The 19842-nt window shown below is 37.0% G+C and overlaps 1 protein-coding gene across 3 annotated transcripts in view; it reads left to right on the top strand.

The window, feature by feature from the left end:
* Grm3 (glutamate metabotropic receptor 3) overlaps window positions 1-19842 on the top strand; it is a 210993-nt gene that overhangs the window by 131559 nt on the left and 59592 nt on the right. For all 3 annotated transcript variants that reach the window (XM_074064859.1, XM_074064860.1, XM_074064858.1), the window contains one exon: window positions 17949-18804. In XM_074064859.1, coding sequence (XP_073920960.1) covers window positions 17949-18804 — 856 coding nt within the window. The remainder of the gene's footprint in view (window positions 1-17948; window positions 18805-19842) is intronic.

The raw sequence follows: 19842 nt of genomic DNA, 5'->3' as shown, positions 1-19842 counted from the left end.
CTAATTTAGAATATGTTCATCAAGGTCACAAAGGTTATTTAAGGATGAATGACTGATAGAATGAAGTCTGCCTTGGAGAAAGACTAATGGGGCCACAGTGTGAATGAGATACAGGATCTGAGGAGGCTGATCAGAAAGTTGTAGCAGATATTCATGTGCAAGGAGACAAAGATCTTGGCAGGTGTTAAGGGAGTGAGCTAGAGAGAAAAAGACAGAGCAGTAGATTCCATGCCCCTCTTCTATGGCTCCCAGGCTTTTTTGTTTTTGTTTTTGTCTACTCAGACTCTCGTTAGGTCACACACTGTTCTGCGGCAAAGTAAAGCTGGGAGCAATTATTCCATATAATGATCTCCAAGTGCCCTTCCAAGGCATATCTCCATAGGGGACCCTCCTTTTAGCAAAGCATCATGAGTAAAAAGAGGTCATACAGTGAAGAATTAAAGTATGTTATCACTTGAAATATAGCTGACATTTAGTAAGAATTCTAAGAAATATAGAAAATGTGGATTCCAAAGCAGTAAATTTCCTAATGGTGAACTTAGGTACTTTTGTATATTGATGAGGGAAACACTTCAGGAGAGAGGATTTTTGGGGTATCTCTCATACTCACCTACTCCTACTCCCAGGAGTGATTCTAGTCATATACCCTGTGTTTGGTGACCATGGTGACAACATGTAGCTGGTAGTGCTACCATACAGTTTTAACTACCTCTGACTTCCTGAAATATCACTGAAAAGTGTCTTTATTTGAACTGAATAAAGGGAAAAAGTGGTGAATCTGTAGAAAACATGAATAGTACAGACCCATCACATAATCTTAAAAATTCCTACCATCTATGTGTAATATACAGTCACAAACCAGAGCCCAGAGATTTTTTAAAAAATTTTTATTAGGATATATTCATTATTAAGGGGGGATTCATTGTGACAATTCCAAGTAGGCTTTTATTGTACATTGGTTAGATTGCCCCCACCATCGTTCCCTCTCAATCCCCTCCCCACCCTACTTCAAACAATCTCAAGGAGTTTCATTGTTCTATTTAGCACAAGTATATGAAGTCCACCAACCATATTCCCTCACCTTAATCTCCTTTGTTTACCCTCCCTCCTCCCACAAGTGCCCCCCCCCCGACTCTACCAATTTTACAGTCCTGTCTTTTGCTATTAATTTCTAAGTCATTGTTCAAAGGGATTTCTTGATGTATCCCCACTGTGAGTATTCTTTACTTTGGTCGCTTTAACCCCTTCCATCACTCTCTCTTACTCCTTTCCTCTCACCCCCTCCTTTTTTTTTTAACAGCTTTCAATGCATATCGTTGTATCCTGCCTTCACAGATGTTATTTTTTACAATATTGTTGATGCAGGGCCCAGAGTTTTCAATAACAGGATTGTACATTGAGAGAAAATTTTAGAGAAAGAAGACATTTGTGCATCTTACCTTCTGTGTTTCTGTCAGTTTGTTAGACGTTCTAATGTCCCCACTACAGCCTGGATTGCTTTATTTGACAACCTGCTTCAAGAGGTGCTTTCTCTCCAGCTTCCTCTTCTTTCCACTAGAGGAGAGAGTTCTTCTGAAGCCATCAGAGGAGACATCCCCTGCTGAGTTATTTCATATAACAGGCAGTGTTTGAGTGAAAACTGCATGGAAAGGGGAATTCTTAATGACTCGCTGGGTTAAGCTGTATCACCATTGATGAAGACCTGGATAATTGTTTTCCCAATGCCCTAATTAAGGACAACAAACTGCTCCATGGTGGTCCCTTCATAAGGCAACATTATTGACTTCTTAATTCAGTAATCAATGAAGGTAAACATCAAAATCCAAGTGTATACATGGGGGATTTATTCATCCCCTCTGGTGAATATGTTTCTTTTCAAAGCATTTTTAAGACTACATCCTTATTTTCTCTGAAAGCCTGCAAACCCCTCACTTTAGGGAAAATAGTATTTCTTCAAGAAGAGAATCAGGTCAATTGCCTTTAGCTAGGCAATCATCTTTATGGTACTTACTTAGAAGCAGTGTTTATCCTTGTGCTTTTCAAGTAGTCTGTAGTTAGCTCCCAAAGTTGTCTAGTCAAAATGTTCCTTGAAATATTCCAAAAATGTTCCTGGCTTTTTTCAGAAGATGTATCATTTCCTTGGTCTGTCTTTCTCAGATGGAGCAAATTTTAGCTGGAATGTGGCAGGTATAAGTTGACCCAGTATTGCTTTATCACTGAGTGTTAAAGTGACCTCAGCAGCAAATAGGAATTTGGGTTAGATGGTGTCTAAAATGGAGTGCATAGAAAGGGCAGGAGTTTGCCTTGAAAGCATCTCACTACTTCTTTCCTGACCTTGGTATAATTAGATGCTATTTCAGAATGTTCAGCACCATTCACAACCCAGGAACTCTCTAACTCTGAGAAATGGCCCTTTTGGCATAGTTTATCTTGACATGAATTTGGACATGACATGCATTGCTCACATCATATTCCTAAGAAGAATCACTCCTTAAACTAAATCCTAAATTTTTAGCTGTATAGAGAAAAGAGGATAGCACATATAGATACCCTATTTTACACATCTTACACCCAATTCCACAGTGCGCAAGCAGACCACTGCTGGTCAACTTGTGTTAAGCACTGCTTTCCCACCATGATTCATTCCTCACTTTAATTCTGCTTTTGGAAAGAGTCACACACGGATTTCTAGTCTTGCAGGAGCAATGAAGAAAAACAGTTAAAGGACTTAGGGGTACAAAAGCCTTCACATAGTTAGGTGTCTTCAAATATCTGGAAGACCACTAATAGAAACAGTTATACCTTTCCTTGAATGAGTAGACTGAATCTGGAGCAGATTGTCTCAGTTTGGGAATTATTGGCATTTGAAGGGCCTGTATATTGTAGTCCTGTATAGCGTAGGATGTTTAGTAGCATCCCTGGCCTCCACCCACAAGATGTTCCGCAGCCCAAGTTGTGACATGCAAAAATGCTTGCATTTTTGCATAGTTACAAAACTATCCCCTATCCTCACTAACAATCACTGATTTAGAGCAAACTATATTTAGTGCCAGCATAAGGAAGAGCTCTTAGAAATGAAATTGCATAAAAATTGGGAAATAAAAGGAAGTGAGTCTTCTGTCATTAGGGTAATTCAAGCAAAAGTTGGCCTTTTGTTAAGGATATTGAAGCACTATATTGCTATTTTAACTATATGGTATTTAAGAACATTGCTTAATTTTATGATTATTTTTGCTCAGTAAGATATGCTATTATGGCCTGATTAATTACAAAGCAAGTGTCTAAAACATGATACAAAATAAATAATAGGTAATTTTCTATCAGGATCACTGTGAATCAGAAGTCCTGCCAATTGCCGTTTCACTTGATTATGTGGTGGTATTTTGTGAATTTGATGAATCATGAATCTCAATTACCTATATACTACAACTAGGATATACATATAGACTCATTTTTCATCAGAAAAAAATGCTTTTTATTAAGCAAATATATATTAAGATACAGCACAAATTACTGTGCAGAGTCTCACTGATGTGGAACAGAGTGAATTTAAAAAACATGTTAAAATAGTAAAACTTCTTACAATCCCCTGGAGCATGTATAAGCAAGCTGGAAAACATAAATAAAACAGAGGCATGGTAGTGCCTGAGTATCAAATGATAACCTAAGAATTAGGAGACCAGAAAGAATGACAGAAAAGAATAGAATTGAACAGGAAAAAGATTTTTAGTTCTGTGTAAGCAGAAAAGCTGCCATAAAGGCTCCCTAATAAGTTGCTTTCTCATAGTCTACAGGGTGGTCTCGGCACAGACATTCATAAAAGAAGACAATGTTTCGTCTATATAGACTACAATGTCCTTTAGCTATTAATATGGCTTGCCAAATCCTACTCCTTCAATCCTCAGCTCAAACCCTATTCTTGTTGAGAAACCTATCCTGAGCTCATACAGAAACACCTACATCCATTGGTTACTTGTTAAATAAATCTGTTCATTTACATATCTATTTTTCCACCAAACTATTAGCCACTCAAGTTTAGGAACCACATTGCTTTGTCTTTGTATTGCCAGCACCTAGAATAATACTTCTACTAGGTAGGGAGCAAATACTTTCTGCATGCATTGAAAGAATTAACTTCTAAAAAGCTGAAAATCCCTAAATGATTTTAGATTGGGTCACAACTATGCCCTACCTACTCTAGACTTGCTGCTTTGTTCTTCATATCAAAGATGCAGATGTTAATAATCCCTTGCTGTGTTATTGTGGGAATTAAATAAGAAATTGCATGAAAACAATAAAAATAGTGCTTCACATAGTAAGTATTCAACATTTTAGTAAATATCATTATCTGTCTGGTTTTTGTTTTATTTCTTTTAACATCTCCAGTCTAAAAGAAACAGTTTCAAGAGAAATTGAGACTCACAAAGGTTAAGTATCAAGTTCAAGTTTCTGAGTTTAGAAGTAGCAGAATCAGCATTAAAATCCAGATAGCTTTCCTCCCACACTGCTGTCTTGGTCACTCCCTCTCATAGTCAAAGCTTCAGAAAAACCTCACTCAAAAGTTATCTCAGAGAGAATCTTTTTACTTATTTCCTTCTCAGACTTCTCATTCTGAAGCAATCTTACAAAGTTCATTGTCTTGAGACCTCCTTCTATTGTTCTTGCTTTGCTTCCCAGAAGAAAGGGCAATGCTGTTGAAAGACTTTATCACTGGGTGGGAAGCAACAGCAACAGCAATTAAAAATGCGTTTGCTAACATTGCTTTGTTGTAGAAATTTTTCACCAGAGGTAATTATCTAAGATATACTATTTTCCCCTTTTCTTTGGGGTTAATTTGTTTCTTAATTGTTTCCCCTTCGGTCATGTATTTGGAAACCATTCTAGTGAGAGACAAGAGGTTGCCATCAAGACCACTATTCATAGGGCATCAATTCACAGGAAAAATGGCCCCTGTGAACCAGGCTTATACTGAAAATCACAAATCTGTTATGGACATCAAAGAACAAAAAGCAAGGAATACAAACATTCCTGAGATATTAGCAAGTGGTTATGATTCTAGATTAACAGGTAAACCAATTGAAATTGGACTCCTGACCCTTTTAGTTAATCCTAAGATATGATTTTGCTTTGATGACATGAAGTTCTCTTTATAAATTGCCATTAAACATGTGCCTTTTTAAATGGATCAATGTGTACAAGGTTTAGCATTTCAATATAGAAATAGCCAACGCTTAGCAGTTTATAATAATGAAAGCCCATTGATTTAATGTAGTAGAAATGTTTCTATTGATTTATTAAAAATGTACTTGAAAGTCACTATTTTGCCAATTAGAGACTTTGGAAATTTAAGCATAGTGTTCCCAAAACACCTGCAGTTAAACTCTAGCAAACGATGATACTCCAGACATATCAGTAGCACTTTGAATGCTAAAATTGTGGTGTTACTATTTTGACATCACCACCTGGTATATTATGGAAATCCCTGTTACTAGTGACAAAGTCTTAATTCTTGCCAGATCTTTGATTTCATATTCCAATAAGAGGGAAATGCACCACAGGAGAAAACATAATAGAAGCAACACCTTCAAAAATTATACTGCAGATATAGAGCAAATTTCCATGCCACATGGTCAAAATGACGAAGCATTTTGAGTGATTTGCCATCACTTAATCAGTTGAATTTGCAACTGATTCCTCTCCAGGCACTATGCTTCCAGTTTGGGTAGATGCCATTGGGTTCACAATGAGTCTTCATAGAACACAAACCAGGCAATTACATTCTCCCAACATGGGAGATGTGTAGTTAACACATGATTTGTAATTTGTTCAGATTTTTCCCATGAAAAGTAACTTTTCATTGAAATAAAAAATACATATATACATTAAGCACATATTACCTGAGTTTAAAAAGTAGTTTTAAGTATATCATTTGTACAAGATTTAAGGAAGGGTAAAAAATAAATGCAGATTGGTGCCACCCAGTGAATTTTAACTTTTATAAATGGCTGCTTATACGACTCTCAGCTCTTATTTCAACATTACCGAAAGTCTTTACCTTTTCTGAGATGCTTTTGGGGAAAGTTCTTTAGCCTTTGTTCAGTTTCCAGCAACTACAATAATTAATGACTTGCTTCCTTCCAAGAAAGATTATGTGAATAATTACTATCAACCAATCAAAATAGCTTTAAGAAGGCTTACATTTTTCTTTAACCCTCCAATCTTGATATTTCTATTATTAACTTGTTCAGGGCTATTGGAATTACATGTGTCACTCTAGTCTAAATTATAGTGTTTTGTCCATTTAAAGGTCCTTCCCTAACTTTTCAAGTTGGATGTCATCCATTGTAATCTTTTCAAAACAGATTTGATCACATCATTCTCTTACTTTTCAAAAGCTTTAATGGCATTTTATCTTGTAAAGAATGAAAATCAAACTAGTTACAATTGCATATAAATCACTTGGCAGTTTGACCTCAATCCCTGTATCATTCCTTTGCCTCTACTGATCCCTAAGTGGCACGGAACTTTATGATAAGATTAAAGCAAATGTGCGCTTTCTTCTTTCTTTGTGTTCTCTCTTCTACCTGGAACTTCCTTTTCCCTTTTTCTGTCTGGCAATCTTTCACTTATTCTTCAAGTTCAAACCTAAATGTTATGGCCTGCCATATCTCACCAGAATATAATTAGCTTTGTTCTGTACAAGCTTATATACATATATCTCAAAATTTTTCCTTTTTTTGTTTGCACTGCTGGGGTTTGAAATCAAGACTTCTTGCTTGCTAGGCAGGCACTCTGCCACTTGAGCCATACCACTAATCTTTTTTTGCTTTAGTTATTTTTTAAGGTACTCGCACTGCTTCCCAGGGGCACTGGCCTCAAACCATGCTCCTCCTACCTACAATTCTTCCTTTGTAGCTGGAATCACAGGAACAAATCACCAACCTGACTTACTGACTGAGTTGGGGTTTCTCTAACTTTTTGCACTGGCTGATCTCAAATCATGTTCCTTCCCATATCTACTACAAGAGTAGGTGAGATTACAGATGTGAACCACCAGGCCAAGCCCCTCATCCTTGTCTGTTTCTTGTTCTTGTAGAATACTATAACAACCACGTAGAGCACAGCAAGGGCATAACGCTTAACTTGGAAAAAAAATCTACATTTTAGAAAAACGCCTTGTATAAGTTGGCATCAATCAAAGCTTGTTGAATGAATGACTGCTGACTTAGATGTTATCATCATCTTTACCACTTTTGAAGTACTTACTATATGACAGTAAGTTAAGTGCTTCACATGTATCATCTTTTATGCCTTACATAAGTTCATAATCCAGGAACTACTATTGTTCTCTTTGTACAGATGAAGAACCTGAACTTAAGCAATTAAAAGAAGTGGGCTAAGGTCACAGAGCTAGTGAGAGAAGGGGCTGGGATTCCAGAAGAGGCCCATCTGACTCCAGCCCTGTGCAATGAACCCCTACACTATTTGCTTCTTTAGTTCTTCTGAAGTAATGAACAGTTAACAAAGAAGCCATGAATAACATAGTTCTGTTTGCTTCAAATAATATAGTATATATCCCTCTGCCTTAAATTATTACAGGCCCTTGGAAGTAAATAACAATCATTTCAGGAAACATTAGGCTACAGTCCTCAGCTTCCCCCACCACCAAGCTTTTATCCTTTGGTTAGCAACCAGAAAGGATGGAATTCCTTTTTTCATTGATAAGAATATCTTTGTCATATTACTGTTATACAATCAACTTCAGAAGCCAAGTCACAGAAAAAGATGGATTAGTTCAACTTGTTATTTTGTTAAATCTTCAAAAAACATTGCCAAAAATCAATATCTAAGTCACTAAAGGCTATGTTTCTGAAAAGTCCTTGGCATTAAATCACCCTGGAAGTTATGTTTTTGCAAGTGTAGCTGGCCAACACAAACACTGGACAAGGTATAACATAGTCCTTTTGACCCCATTGTTAGTGTCTGGAACACAAACCAATTTGTTTCCATGATTTTTCTTGCAAATTAATTCATGGGGGAAAAAGGGGGTCAAAGACCAGAAAAGGATTGATTTAGTGGGCAAAATGCCTTCTTTTTCGTCTTGTAAGTACCTACTGTATGAGTAGTTAAAAAAGAAAAAAGTTATTCCAGCAATACTGCCATATTAGTCAGACAGACACTGAATGTGAAGTGGCATTGTCATGGTGAAAAACCTGACATATCCTTTAATGTCTGTCTTCTGAAATAACATAATTCAGTGGATTCTTTTTGGTCTGCTTATCATTTCAATCTCAATGACAAACTATGAGAATGAAAAACAGATAACCTTATTGTTCTTCAATCCCTTAGTTTCCTATTTTTTGACCTTTAATTTTTGTATTTATCTTTCATCTTTCCTGTCAAAAATTATCTAGTTGATGATGATGTTAAAATCTATTTCCAGCCACAACCTCTCTTCTGAGTTAGACATATGAATTCAACTACAGAGACTTGTGATAGGGTAGCTCATAGTTGCTTCTTATGCAAATCAACAAAGTTAAACTACTATTTTTCCCAAATATGTTCCACATCTATTATTGAATTCTATCAGTTTGCAGCCTGAATAGCTTTTATAATTTTATTCTCATAAGAAATGAGGACCCACTACTACAAACTTAGACCTTTTCTGATATCACCTTATCTTTCTTGAACTGTGCAAATAAACCCTTAAAATATCTCTTCTTTCCCATTAGAACTCATCCTTATATTACTTATATTATGATGACTTCCTCGGTTGATTTGATCTTCCCTAAAAATCTTTTAATGCTTCCCGCATCACCTTAAAAAACCAAATTTCTCTGGCTATGAAGATTACTAGCATTTGTTCCCCTTAATGCAGAGAAACTAAAGCAGATACCTTAAAAGCAACTGAGGCCAATAGGAAAAGGGGACCAGGAACTAGAAAAAAAGGTTAGATCAAAAAGAATTAACCTAGAAGGTAACACACACACACACAGGAAATTAATGTGAGTCAACTCCCTGTATAGCTATCCTTATCTCAACCAGCAAAAACCCTTGTTCCTTCCTATTATGGCTTATACTCTCTCTACAACAAAATTAGAAATAAGGGCAAAATAGTTTCTGCAGGTATTGAGGGAGTGGGGGAGGAGAGAGAGGGGGCGGAGTGGGTGGTAAGGGAGGGGGTGGGGGCAGGGGGGAGAAATGACCCAAGCCTTGTATGCACATATGAATAATAAAATAAAAGAAAAAAAAGAAAGACCTTTAATTAATTAAAACACAATAGTCTTCAAAACCAAAATGTATCTATATTTTGGGAACCTCATAAATAAATATAAATACTTAAACATAAAAATTTTAAAATGTAAAACATAAAAATTAAAAATATATGTGCCTAAAATCCACTCCTGGAGCTGGCTGAGATACATTCTCAGAGATTGAGTTTTGTTATCTCTGGGGAACAGGCCCAAGAATTTGAAATTTTAACATTCAGCCTAGGTTATACTGATAGAGTCCTCAGAGAGCCTTTGGGAAGCATTGTCTTAGATAATCAGCTCCATGGAAGCAAGAGACAACTTGTTTCATGTTTTTTCTCTCAAACCTAGCACAGTGTCTGGGCCTCAGTAAGCTCTCAATTCACATTAATGAATGAATGAATAAATCTATACCTGTGTCCCTTTCAGGACTAAGGTATAACTCTATCAATCCATTGGTTTCAAATGAAGAAAATAAATATCTAGGATGATCTGAATTGCAAACCACAGGTGTTGGATGCAATAATTTCATAATAAATTTGAGATAAACATGTGGATAACTGAGCCATTTTTGAGGGTGTTTGCCATGATTAAGGAGTTCTTTGGAGTATCCATGGAACACTACTGGGACTGAATCAAGCTGTTGAATAGGAATCATAATAGGGATCTTTCACCCACCCACATGTAGTTTTGAGTCCCTGGCATATAAGAGAGGGAGCCTTTTGAAAATTACACCAAAGCAAATTGTTGTTTTATCTATTATATGATTTCCTAAATTCAGATTAATCCCTGGCCTTCATACATGGACTCCAATCAACTGTGTTCATGAAAATGTTTCCAGATGTGCTTCAGGTAGTGTGGCCAAAAGAAAAGTGACTAATACTTTCTACAATAATAATATGATTGGCAGCCTTTAGGGGCAGATAACCCATGTGATATGAACAGCTTGAATTCCTCAGGCAGTTTTTCAACTGTATACCACCCCCAGTTCCAGTTTAAAATACAAGCCAATCTGGAATTTTGTACAGCTAGTAGTTTAACTTGATCAATCTGAAAAAAAGAAACAATGAGGTTTCTTAACACCATAACTTGTAGGATTTTTTTATATAATAACCTGGGCTGTGAGGTGGCAGATGGTTCAAAGTGCAGCACTAAGGGTTTTTCTTCCATGCTCACATATAAGCATTTAATTAAAAGAACTAAGCACAACATCAGTTCTATATGTGTGACAAAACAATTAAAGGTGTGGGCTTATTCTTAGAAAACAACCCCAAAGAGATATGAACTGTGAACAGCACAGAATGTTCAAGCAAACCCATGGAGATTATTATCAAGTCTCCAGGTTCCCAAAATGGAAGCAATAGTTTCTTTTTCAAATGTACATAGTTCAGCTCTGCATATAGCATTTTCTTAGAAGAAAGCATCTTATGTCTCTCTGCCATCTGGAATTTTTGTAGCTAACCATAGGTCCACATAAAAGCCAGTGGTTGTTCCCTTTACTATATTAGCACAGACTCAGAAGTCAATAACTGTGAAAGTTCATAAAAGAATTCTCAAGAAGAAAAAACACTTTAGTAGTAAAAACTTATTTATACTAGACTCTAAATGTGCATAGTACTTTTCATTTTTTATTGAAAAAAATTGGCCTTGTCTCACAACAGAAGGCACAAAGCTCACGTTTGAAATGGGTATATCATGGATATTCTTAGTAAGAAGAGTGGCCACAGGGTACTCACAAATGATTCTGAAAATTTCCAGTTGACATTTTCTTTTTTCCCAACATGAAATGAATAGTAGACTCCCTGAGGTCTTTCCCAGAGTTTATATTCTTTTGCTCTCATGATCAGAGCGCTTCACTGTAATAAAGCATGCCACCTGGAATCCTAAAAAGCAGAGTCCCTATGACTTGCTAAGAACTGTCAAGAGAAATAAGACTCTCAAATGAATTGGTGTGTAACTCATAATTCTTCTTGAGTTTAAAAAAAAAAGTCAATACATTTGTGACTGGTTAGACTACAATGAAAAGATTGCAATTCCTAGTTTTCGTAGCTTATCCAAAGTAACATTGAATATAAAACAACAGCATGTACTACAGGTAGAAAGGGATACTGATGAGAACAAATTGATTATGGGAAAGGTAAAATTTTATACATTCCCAAAGCAAGAATAATAAGAGAGCAACTGATGTGAACTCTGTGTGCTTGCCTCCTTATATTTCTTGTATATGTGCATTTGCCTCCAGCAAAACCTTACCTGACCAGCAGTCCTTAATGCCAGTTCATTTAGTGTAGCCTGTCTGAGATACATGTTTATTTGAATTCTACTTTAGGTATATATGGTTTGAGGACTCAGACTTCACGATAAGGTTCTTAGTTTGTTTTCCTCTGAACAAAAATGCCATTATAACTTTAAGGGAGTTTGTATGTTGGCCAAATCCAGTTGATATAATATTGATTTCCTTTTATATACTCCTAGTTCATACAGAAATAATTTGGAGAAATTTGTTTTAATGGTATGAAAACCTTGGGGGAAGATTCCTTAAGATCTAAACTAATTCTTAGTCTCATGCGTCATTTCATGTTGGCGAGAATCTGAATAAAGTTAGAAAAGAATCCACTGCACAGCAAATTACATGTTTGGCAGTAGCTTTACATTGTTTACTGTACATAGCTTTTTTTCTTCCTTGTAATTAGAAAAGGTGACATGGGAGAGCAGAAAATTAGCAATCCATTCATCAATTCATTCAGTTAACAAACATTATGGAGTACCCTATGCTCTGGAAGGCATTAAGGAAATACAAATTAACAATATATATTTCCTGCCCTTAATTTCTCATTTTAATGAAGGATTAGTAGATAAGGTAAAAATCACCATAAATTTTGATTTGTGACAAGAGAGAAACACAAAAGGGAGTGAAAGAGCCTCATAGGTTAGGGCTTTACTCAGTCTGAAGTGAGACATCAGACAGGTTCCCCAGAGAAGGAGCCTCAAATAGAACAGCTGAGCAAATGCATGGTAATATCACTGTAAGCAGAAAGAACAAAATGTGCAAAGGTATGTAGATTTAAAAAACATAATAAATCAGAGAAACAGTAGAGTTGAGTTCACATTGGAAGGGAAAGTGGTGGCAGATGTTCAATAATATATATTGGTTTGTTGGATGGCCATTGCAGTTGAAGCCCATCTGAAATTATAGCTTCCAACTACAACTATGGGAAAAAGATAAGATATTATGTACTTAAAACATAATATCACCTACCTAACATACTAACCATTTCTTCTTGAATCAAAAAAGTCAATACATTTGTGACTTGGTGACTACAACAAAAATACTGTAATTCCTCATCCTGGATAAATTAAAACCACCAGGAAAATGGATAATTCAAAATATCACTGAATATAAAACAATAGTATACATTACACATGAAAAGGGCTTCTGATAAATGTCATTTACCTACATGAAGCCTCTCAGGTCTTAGGAAATAATGGGCTCTTTTATAAGGTCATTGTTTCTCACATAAATCATAAAGCCAAACCTGAATGTGATATTTGCAGCTTAAAGCTTTCATTCTCCCAGTGGAAATTTCCCAATAGAAATTTAGACAGTTCGAGTTATTACTATAGATGCTCAGGAAAAAAACAAACATTTATGGAGCCAACACAAAGTTTAGCTTGACAAATGAAAAAGTATACTTCTGATAACAAGGAATGATTGTTTATGGACCTCAAAGGAACTTATGGCTTCAGAAACAAAAATGGATGTACATACTCCAAACGACACATATGATCGCTACATTATAGTGAGAACAACCAGGTTATGAGTGTATATTGTAGAATGGATTGAATACACTGTGAAGAGTGAATAGTGGGCAGTCTCAGAATTTCTGGGATTAAAATCCTATCTCTAACACCTCATAAACACACTATGCCTCAGTTCCTCAGTCTATAAAATGGAGTTGTAACAGTTTCTTCCCCATAAGATTGTTATGAGGGTTAAAGACAATAATACATCAATAACAGAACAGTAGCTGGTGCAAAAATGTTACAACTAACAAAAATATTAAGAATCTTAAAAGGTTTCCCCCAAAAGTGTAGTATTAGAACAGGAATTTAGAGACTAGGAAGACTAAAATAGCTAGTCTCTGTTTAGTTTTGAGAAATTCTGAAGCACTCTGAATTGGAATCTAATGTGAACAAACCATTTAATAATCCTCTGATGCTTTAGGCACCCTACCATTTCTGGTTACATGCTGCAACATTCACCTTTGCATTTGTACTTTTATTTTTTTCAAGTTTTCTTCTTCTTTCTTCACGTGTACTATTTTAACATATATTCAGAAACTTAAACCTCATCTGATATGATATCTCCTTGTTTCCAGAGAGGGAGCCCTATCCTTTGGTGGAAAAACTGGTCTCTAATCTGACTTTGCTGCCTATTGGGTGTATACATTTTGGAAATTCAGTTAACGCTGCGAACTTCTGTTTCCTTGTCTATAAAGAAAAAAGCTTAGACCATCCTCATGATTGTTTCCAGCTCTAAAGCGCAATGATCTGGTAGCTCGTTTATATTTTCTGCAATATCAGTGACTTAAAAAATTTAATCTTGTAATAACTAAATACAGACTTTCTTCAAAGCTATTCTCAAGCCAGGCATTGTGATACAGACCTGTAATCATAGCATTCAGGAGGCTGAGGCAGGAGGATCATGAATTTAAGGCCATCCTGCAATCCATAGCAAGATTCTGTCTCAAAAATAAATGAATAAACAAAAATAAAAGCTGCTGTCTAAACATAAGAAGCTTTATTATCCAACTTCTATCACTTTTCCTTTCCCTCATGAGTCCAGTGTCACCAGTGCTTTGTAGTCCTCCAGTCTACAACTCTTTCCTAAATGGTTCCACTAATATTAAAAAGATGTCTTTCTGGTGACGTGCAGTCTTAGAGAACACTTACTGATTCCTAATAATTGTCTGGTTCACTTCTAAGTGTTTGTATGCCCTCTATTAGAAAACTATGCGAAAAATTGTCAAAACACATAACTATTGATTTGTATTTATTCTTAATTTATAATTCCTATGGTTTCCTCCCTCCTCTTTCCCCCATGAACAGTGTGATTTATCAAAGATTACTGATTGTGGTTCCATAATTTAATCTTCAGTTTCTTTCAAAACTCATTGCTTGAGGCAAACTCAATATGATTATGAGCTTTTCTTTTGGTCTCTTCTACTTTGGTGTGAGATAAGTTTTTCATATTATTTGAATTACTATTTCCATATTAGGACACTTCCTTAATGAGAATAAGAAAGCAAGAAGGACTGAGCAGTATCTTTCTGTTATATATATGGAACCAACTTCCCCAATTTAACATTCAAATTCCCCATGCAGGCCAGCAGCCCAGGGGATTTTTTGAACTTCTGTCTTCACTGTCTTATTGAAACTGTTCTACATTATCTGAATTATTTTTAAGACCTCCTGTCTCTCTCAAACTCTTATTTCTTTTTAGAATCTCTATCTATGCAAAGTATATTGCTACTTTTAAGATACTTTTTTCCTAAAACATATTTAACTACATCCTGTTTTTTCCTTCCTCCTATCCGACTAATAATAACATAATTGGGTAACTTTCCTACAAAATTTCACAGTACTTCATTGTCCTAAAATTATTCTTCTTTTATCATTCAAAATGATGTCCAGTGTAGGAGTTTCCCTTATTTCTTCATGCTTTCTCAGAGAAACCATATGGCCACTAAGCAAGTCAGAATGTTTTGAATGCCCAACTTTTAAATAAGTGAGACAGGGTACTTAGCTAACAACTGCCTGAGCACCTCTCAGTCCCAGTTTTAAATTTTACATTAAAAAGAAAGCTTCCACTAACAACAAGTAGGCAATCTATGGTGTGCAGCATAACACTGCTTCTGTTCCTCTCTCCTGTTCTCCCGACCTTTCTGCGCTATGAGCCTCAGGGTCATGGTCACACAGCAGAGGATACAGAGAAAGTTGTGAGGTGATGGCCATGGTTCTACAAGTCACTTTATGTATTTTTTCACTACCACATTCTAACCATAAAACTATGAACAAGTTTCTTCACCTAGCAAAATTTAGTTTCTGTGTATTATTACAGAGATAATAATATTCACCACAAAAGTCCATTGTGAATATCAAAGAATACACACACACACACACACACACACACACACACACACACACACACACTCAGTGCCTTGGAACTGATTTTACAACTGAACAGGACTTTAAAATGCACAAACCCAACTGTGAACATTATTCTTCTTTAGAACTCAGATTGGAGTGAGTGAGAGGAAGGAGAAGAAATTAAGAATCATCAACTGCTTTCTGTGGTGTTTACTTTTAAGTTAAGAATTTTTACCATTATAATCCAAGGAAATTAATTTTTAAAGGAATAACTTGCTGTGATAAAAAGTACTTCACCATTTTGCTCTATTTTTCATTTGTGTTAAGTGTCTTTAATGTGACTTTGAATATCATAACTCTGAACAATATTATTGCCTCATGCTCCTCACGAGATCCTATTAGAGTTCCATCCTCAAATTTCAACTCACTAAACATGCCTCCTTTTTTCTAGAGTTGGTTTTCATTACAATTATTCTTAAAATTATGCAATAACTGATGTTTTATTATAGTCCATCACATTCCTTAACAGGCTGCATAGCTCTTGTACCTCTTCCCAGTATAGGCAACCTTTTTCATATTACTATATCTAGTTCTTTCTCTTCTGCCAGTTGCTTTGACTATTTTGACTATAGGCTGTTCTCAGATATTCTGGAGAGGTAGACATGAAGCCACAGGATCCTATCAGTCAAAAGGCAAGAAATTTTTTTCTTGAGCACCTTATCATTGCTCCTACTCCTCTGGGAAGAGAACTCATTTCAGGAGTTCCTTTCACTGTGGTTCTTACCTACCAGAAAATAATGTCTCTAGATTTGTTTTGGTTTTTTGTTTTTGGTCTTTTCATTCTTTATCTCCCAGTGGGGAGGGGGTTTAGGTTCTCATGAATATAACTTGAAGATGATAAAATCAGTGCATGGAGAAGAGATATCTACACCAGTGCTACCCAGAAACTCCAGGATCACATCAATCTTCCACACAAACAGGGCTGCTATCACTAAGCCTGCCATAGTGGTACACGAATCCAACAGAAGCCAGCTACTCATTCTAGAACCAATGACAGTACCAGTTCAGTGCCACTTTCCAATTCAGTCAGGCTCAGTAAACAAGCAACATTCCTATGCTCTAATGAGTCTGTATGGGCCACTTTGTCCAGGGTCTCCTGATCCTAAGAAAAGAAGAAATACATGCTCTACTAATCTTCATCCACCCATTCATCTGATCATTCATTTGCACTCCCCAAAACCCACCCATGTCCAAATGCAAGAAGGATTTGGTATTCTAATTTCCCATTACACTAGATGTCGAGCTCCAGATTTCTAGTTGTTGTATTTGTAGTTAAATGATCGCTACCAGGGTTTGGAAAGATACAGACAACATTTTTGATAGCTCTTGGCTATATCAAGTGTTAGTTTTAATTGCAGGCCAGATCTCCAATAACATGATCTGTAGCTGTGTATAAACTTCGTCATTGGTTTCTTTTGCCACGTGAAATGATGATTAATCAGGACTCAGCTATCAGTTGTTTTATGTTGCTTGTGCTCTTTGCTAACAGCAGCTATTTCAAGCCGTGCTCCCTACACATCAAATACAAACGTGAAACCACAAATTCTAGAAGAAACTTGCAAGGTACTCACATTTATTCCAATGTACATAAACTATATTGGAAGAGTCACATTGTTTCTGGTTAAAGTCCACTTGGAATATTATATAATTTAATTGAAATTAGTATAGAGAGAAGTTTTCATAAGTCAGGAAAAGTAAAAAAAATTTATTATTAGATATACATATAATCTGTTTAGATATTTGGTAAATATGTATTTCTGCAAATACTGTATGCATTGTTCCTTTATAAACTAATATTTTTATTTAACAAAAAATAAATGTAGTGAAATGTCATTGATAACTGAATTGTAAGAAATTTAAATTTTTGATTCAGCTTTAAATATTTTGAAGTAGGTGGTTCATTCTTGACAATGATACTTCCTTATTTGATTTTTAGTTAAAAATAGCATAGTCGTATGCTTTCCCTTCATGTAATCCAAGCACAATCAAATTTTAAGAAAGCAAAGAAAAAGTCAAGTTTTTTTTAGAAAAGTATAAAATTTTGAGTGGACCAAATAAAATTTCAGTAAAATTGATATTTTTTCCTTTTGCTTAACCTAGATAATAAATGTCTAATTTGGACTGTCCATGTGGCACACAGTTCCCAAATTAAACTCTCAGATACTGCCGTTTTTAGCAAAAGAGGGGGAAGTGAGAATTAAACACCCGGGCTCTTTCTATACAACTGCAGCCAAGTTGTCTGAAAACAGAATTTGGCCAAGTCACTGTAGTTCATTGTTTGAGCTATAGCAGGACCCCAGGAACTTAAAACTACCACATTGACGCATCTAAACAGATTTTTCTAGCATAACTCTCAAGAACTATCAGAAAAGTGTGGTGATTTGTAGGTGAACCGAGAGTTCGTAAAAGGTATCATCATTTTCACGTGCAGTCTTGTACCTCTGAAGTTTTTTTAAAGAAGCTCCTTCCACTTTCTCCCTCTCCTAGGTGGCCAACCTGCTGAGGCTCTTCCAGATCCCTCAGATAAGCTATGCCTCCACCAGCGCCAAACTCAGTGACAAGTCGCGATATGATTATTTTGCCAGGACGGTGCCCCCCGACTTCTACCAGGCCAAAGCCATGGCCGAGATCTTGCGCTTCTTCAACTGGACCTATGTGTCCACGGTGGCCTCGGAGGGCGACTACGGGGAGACCGGGATCGAGGCCTTCGAGCAGGAAGCCCGCGTGCGCAACATCTGCATCGCCACGGCGGAGAAGGTGGGGCGCTCCAACATCCGCAAGTCCTACGACAGCGTGATCCGCGAGCTGCTGCAGAAGCCCAACGCGCGCGTCGTGGTCCTCTTCATGCGCAGTGATGACTCGCGCGAGCTCATCTCTGCGGCCAGCCGCGCCAACGCCTCCTTCACCTGGGTGGCCAGCGATGGCTGGGGCGCGCAGGAGAGCATTGTCAAGGGCAGCGAGCACGTGGCCTTCGGCGCCATCACCCTGGAGCTGGCCTCCCAGCCCATTCGCCAGTTTGACCGCTACTTCCAGAGCCTCAATCCCTACAACAATCACCGCAACCCCTGGTTCCGGGACTTCTGGGAGCAGAAGTTCCAGTGCAGCCTCCAGAACAAGAGAAACCATAGGCGGCTTTGCGACAAGCACCTGGCCATCGACAGCAGCAACTATGAGCAAGAATCCAAGATCATGTTCGTGGTGAACGCCGTGTATGCCATGGCCCACGCGCTGCACAAAATGCAACGCACCCTCTGTCCTAACACTACCAAGCTCTGTGATGCAATGAAGATCCTGGACGGAAAGAAGTTGTACAAGGATTATTTGCTGAAAATCAACTTCACAGGTAAGCAATGAGCCCTTCATCTTATATGCTGCAAACAGATGGAATCTAACAGGAACCAATTACCTGCACACACACACACCCCCCCAAATCCTTCTTTCAGAGTCACAAAACAGAGTCCGGGAAACAGAGTCCAAGGTGCAATAGGATGGCTCTTTGTTTTTGCTGGCACAGTACATAAAAATGAAAGACCCCCAAGGCTGGGTTGATGGCCCCAGGATGGTGGCTGCATTGGTGTAGCCCATGCTACATTTACTCTCTTTCTTGTTAGCTGCAGGATGTGACACATGTGATATGGGCATTTAATCTTCTTTAGCAGAATTGGCAACTCTCTAAGGAACATAACTTCCAAGTGTTCCTTGTGGGTGACTTGAGCAAAAGAATCTCATAACTTTCACAGTGGGTGAGAGAAAGTCACTTTTCCTCGTGCCTAATTATGGGCGAAACAGGAGAGATAACCACACCATGGTGACTTCCAGGCATTGCGGGTTATTTCTCTTACGATACAAAAGAACTTCTCTATGGGCTTTAAGAGTTCTGGATTTTCTCAAATTGTATTACAAAATGAAACTGTTTTCCAGTAAGCTTGAATATAAGCAAACTGAAGACTGACAGATGTCATTCTGATCAGTAGTAACTATGCAAAGTGCATTCAAAGAGCCTTTTGATGTCTCTCCATTTATTTCTAAATGTTGTCTCAGTATTTCTAAATACATTACTTCATGTTGATGCATCACTAACATATAAAAATGAAATCTTAGGTTTGTATTCCCTACTAAGGTACACGTGATATCAGCTCACTAAGGTGTTTGTTCTGGGAATATAGCTTCAGCAGAAATCATACAATGACAGATAGCATTATTGGACGCAAAAGATTTTGATGCCAAAAGCATTGCAATGATACAATGCTTTCTTTTGCCTATATTATTAACTAGGGCATCATTCTAGTTTGCACAGTCAGTATCAATTATTTATCATCTAAGACCTAAAAGTCTGTATCCTTAAATCACACTTTCGTTCAAGAAAGTAGTGGTTCTCACA

This window comes from Castor canadensis, chromosome 2 (assembly GCF_047511655.1).
Source record: "Castor canadensis chromosome 2, mCasCan1.hap1v2, whole genome shotgun sequence".
NCBI lineage: Eukaryota > Metazoa > Chordata > Mammalia > Rodentia > Castoridae > Castor > Castor canadensis.
This window is presented reverse-complemented; position numbering and strand designations above follow the sequence as displayed.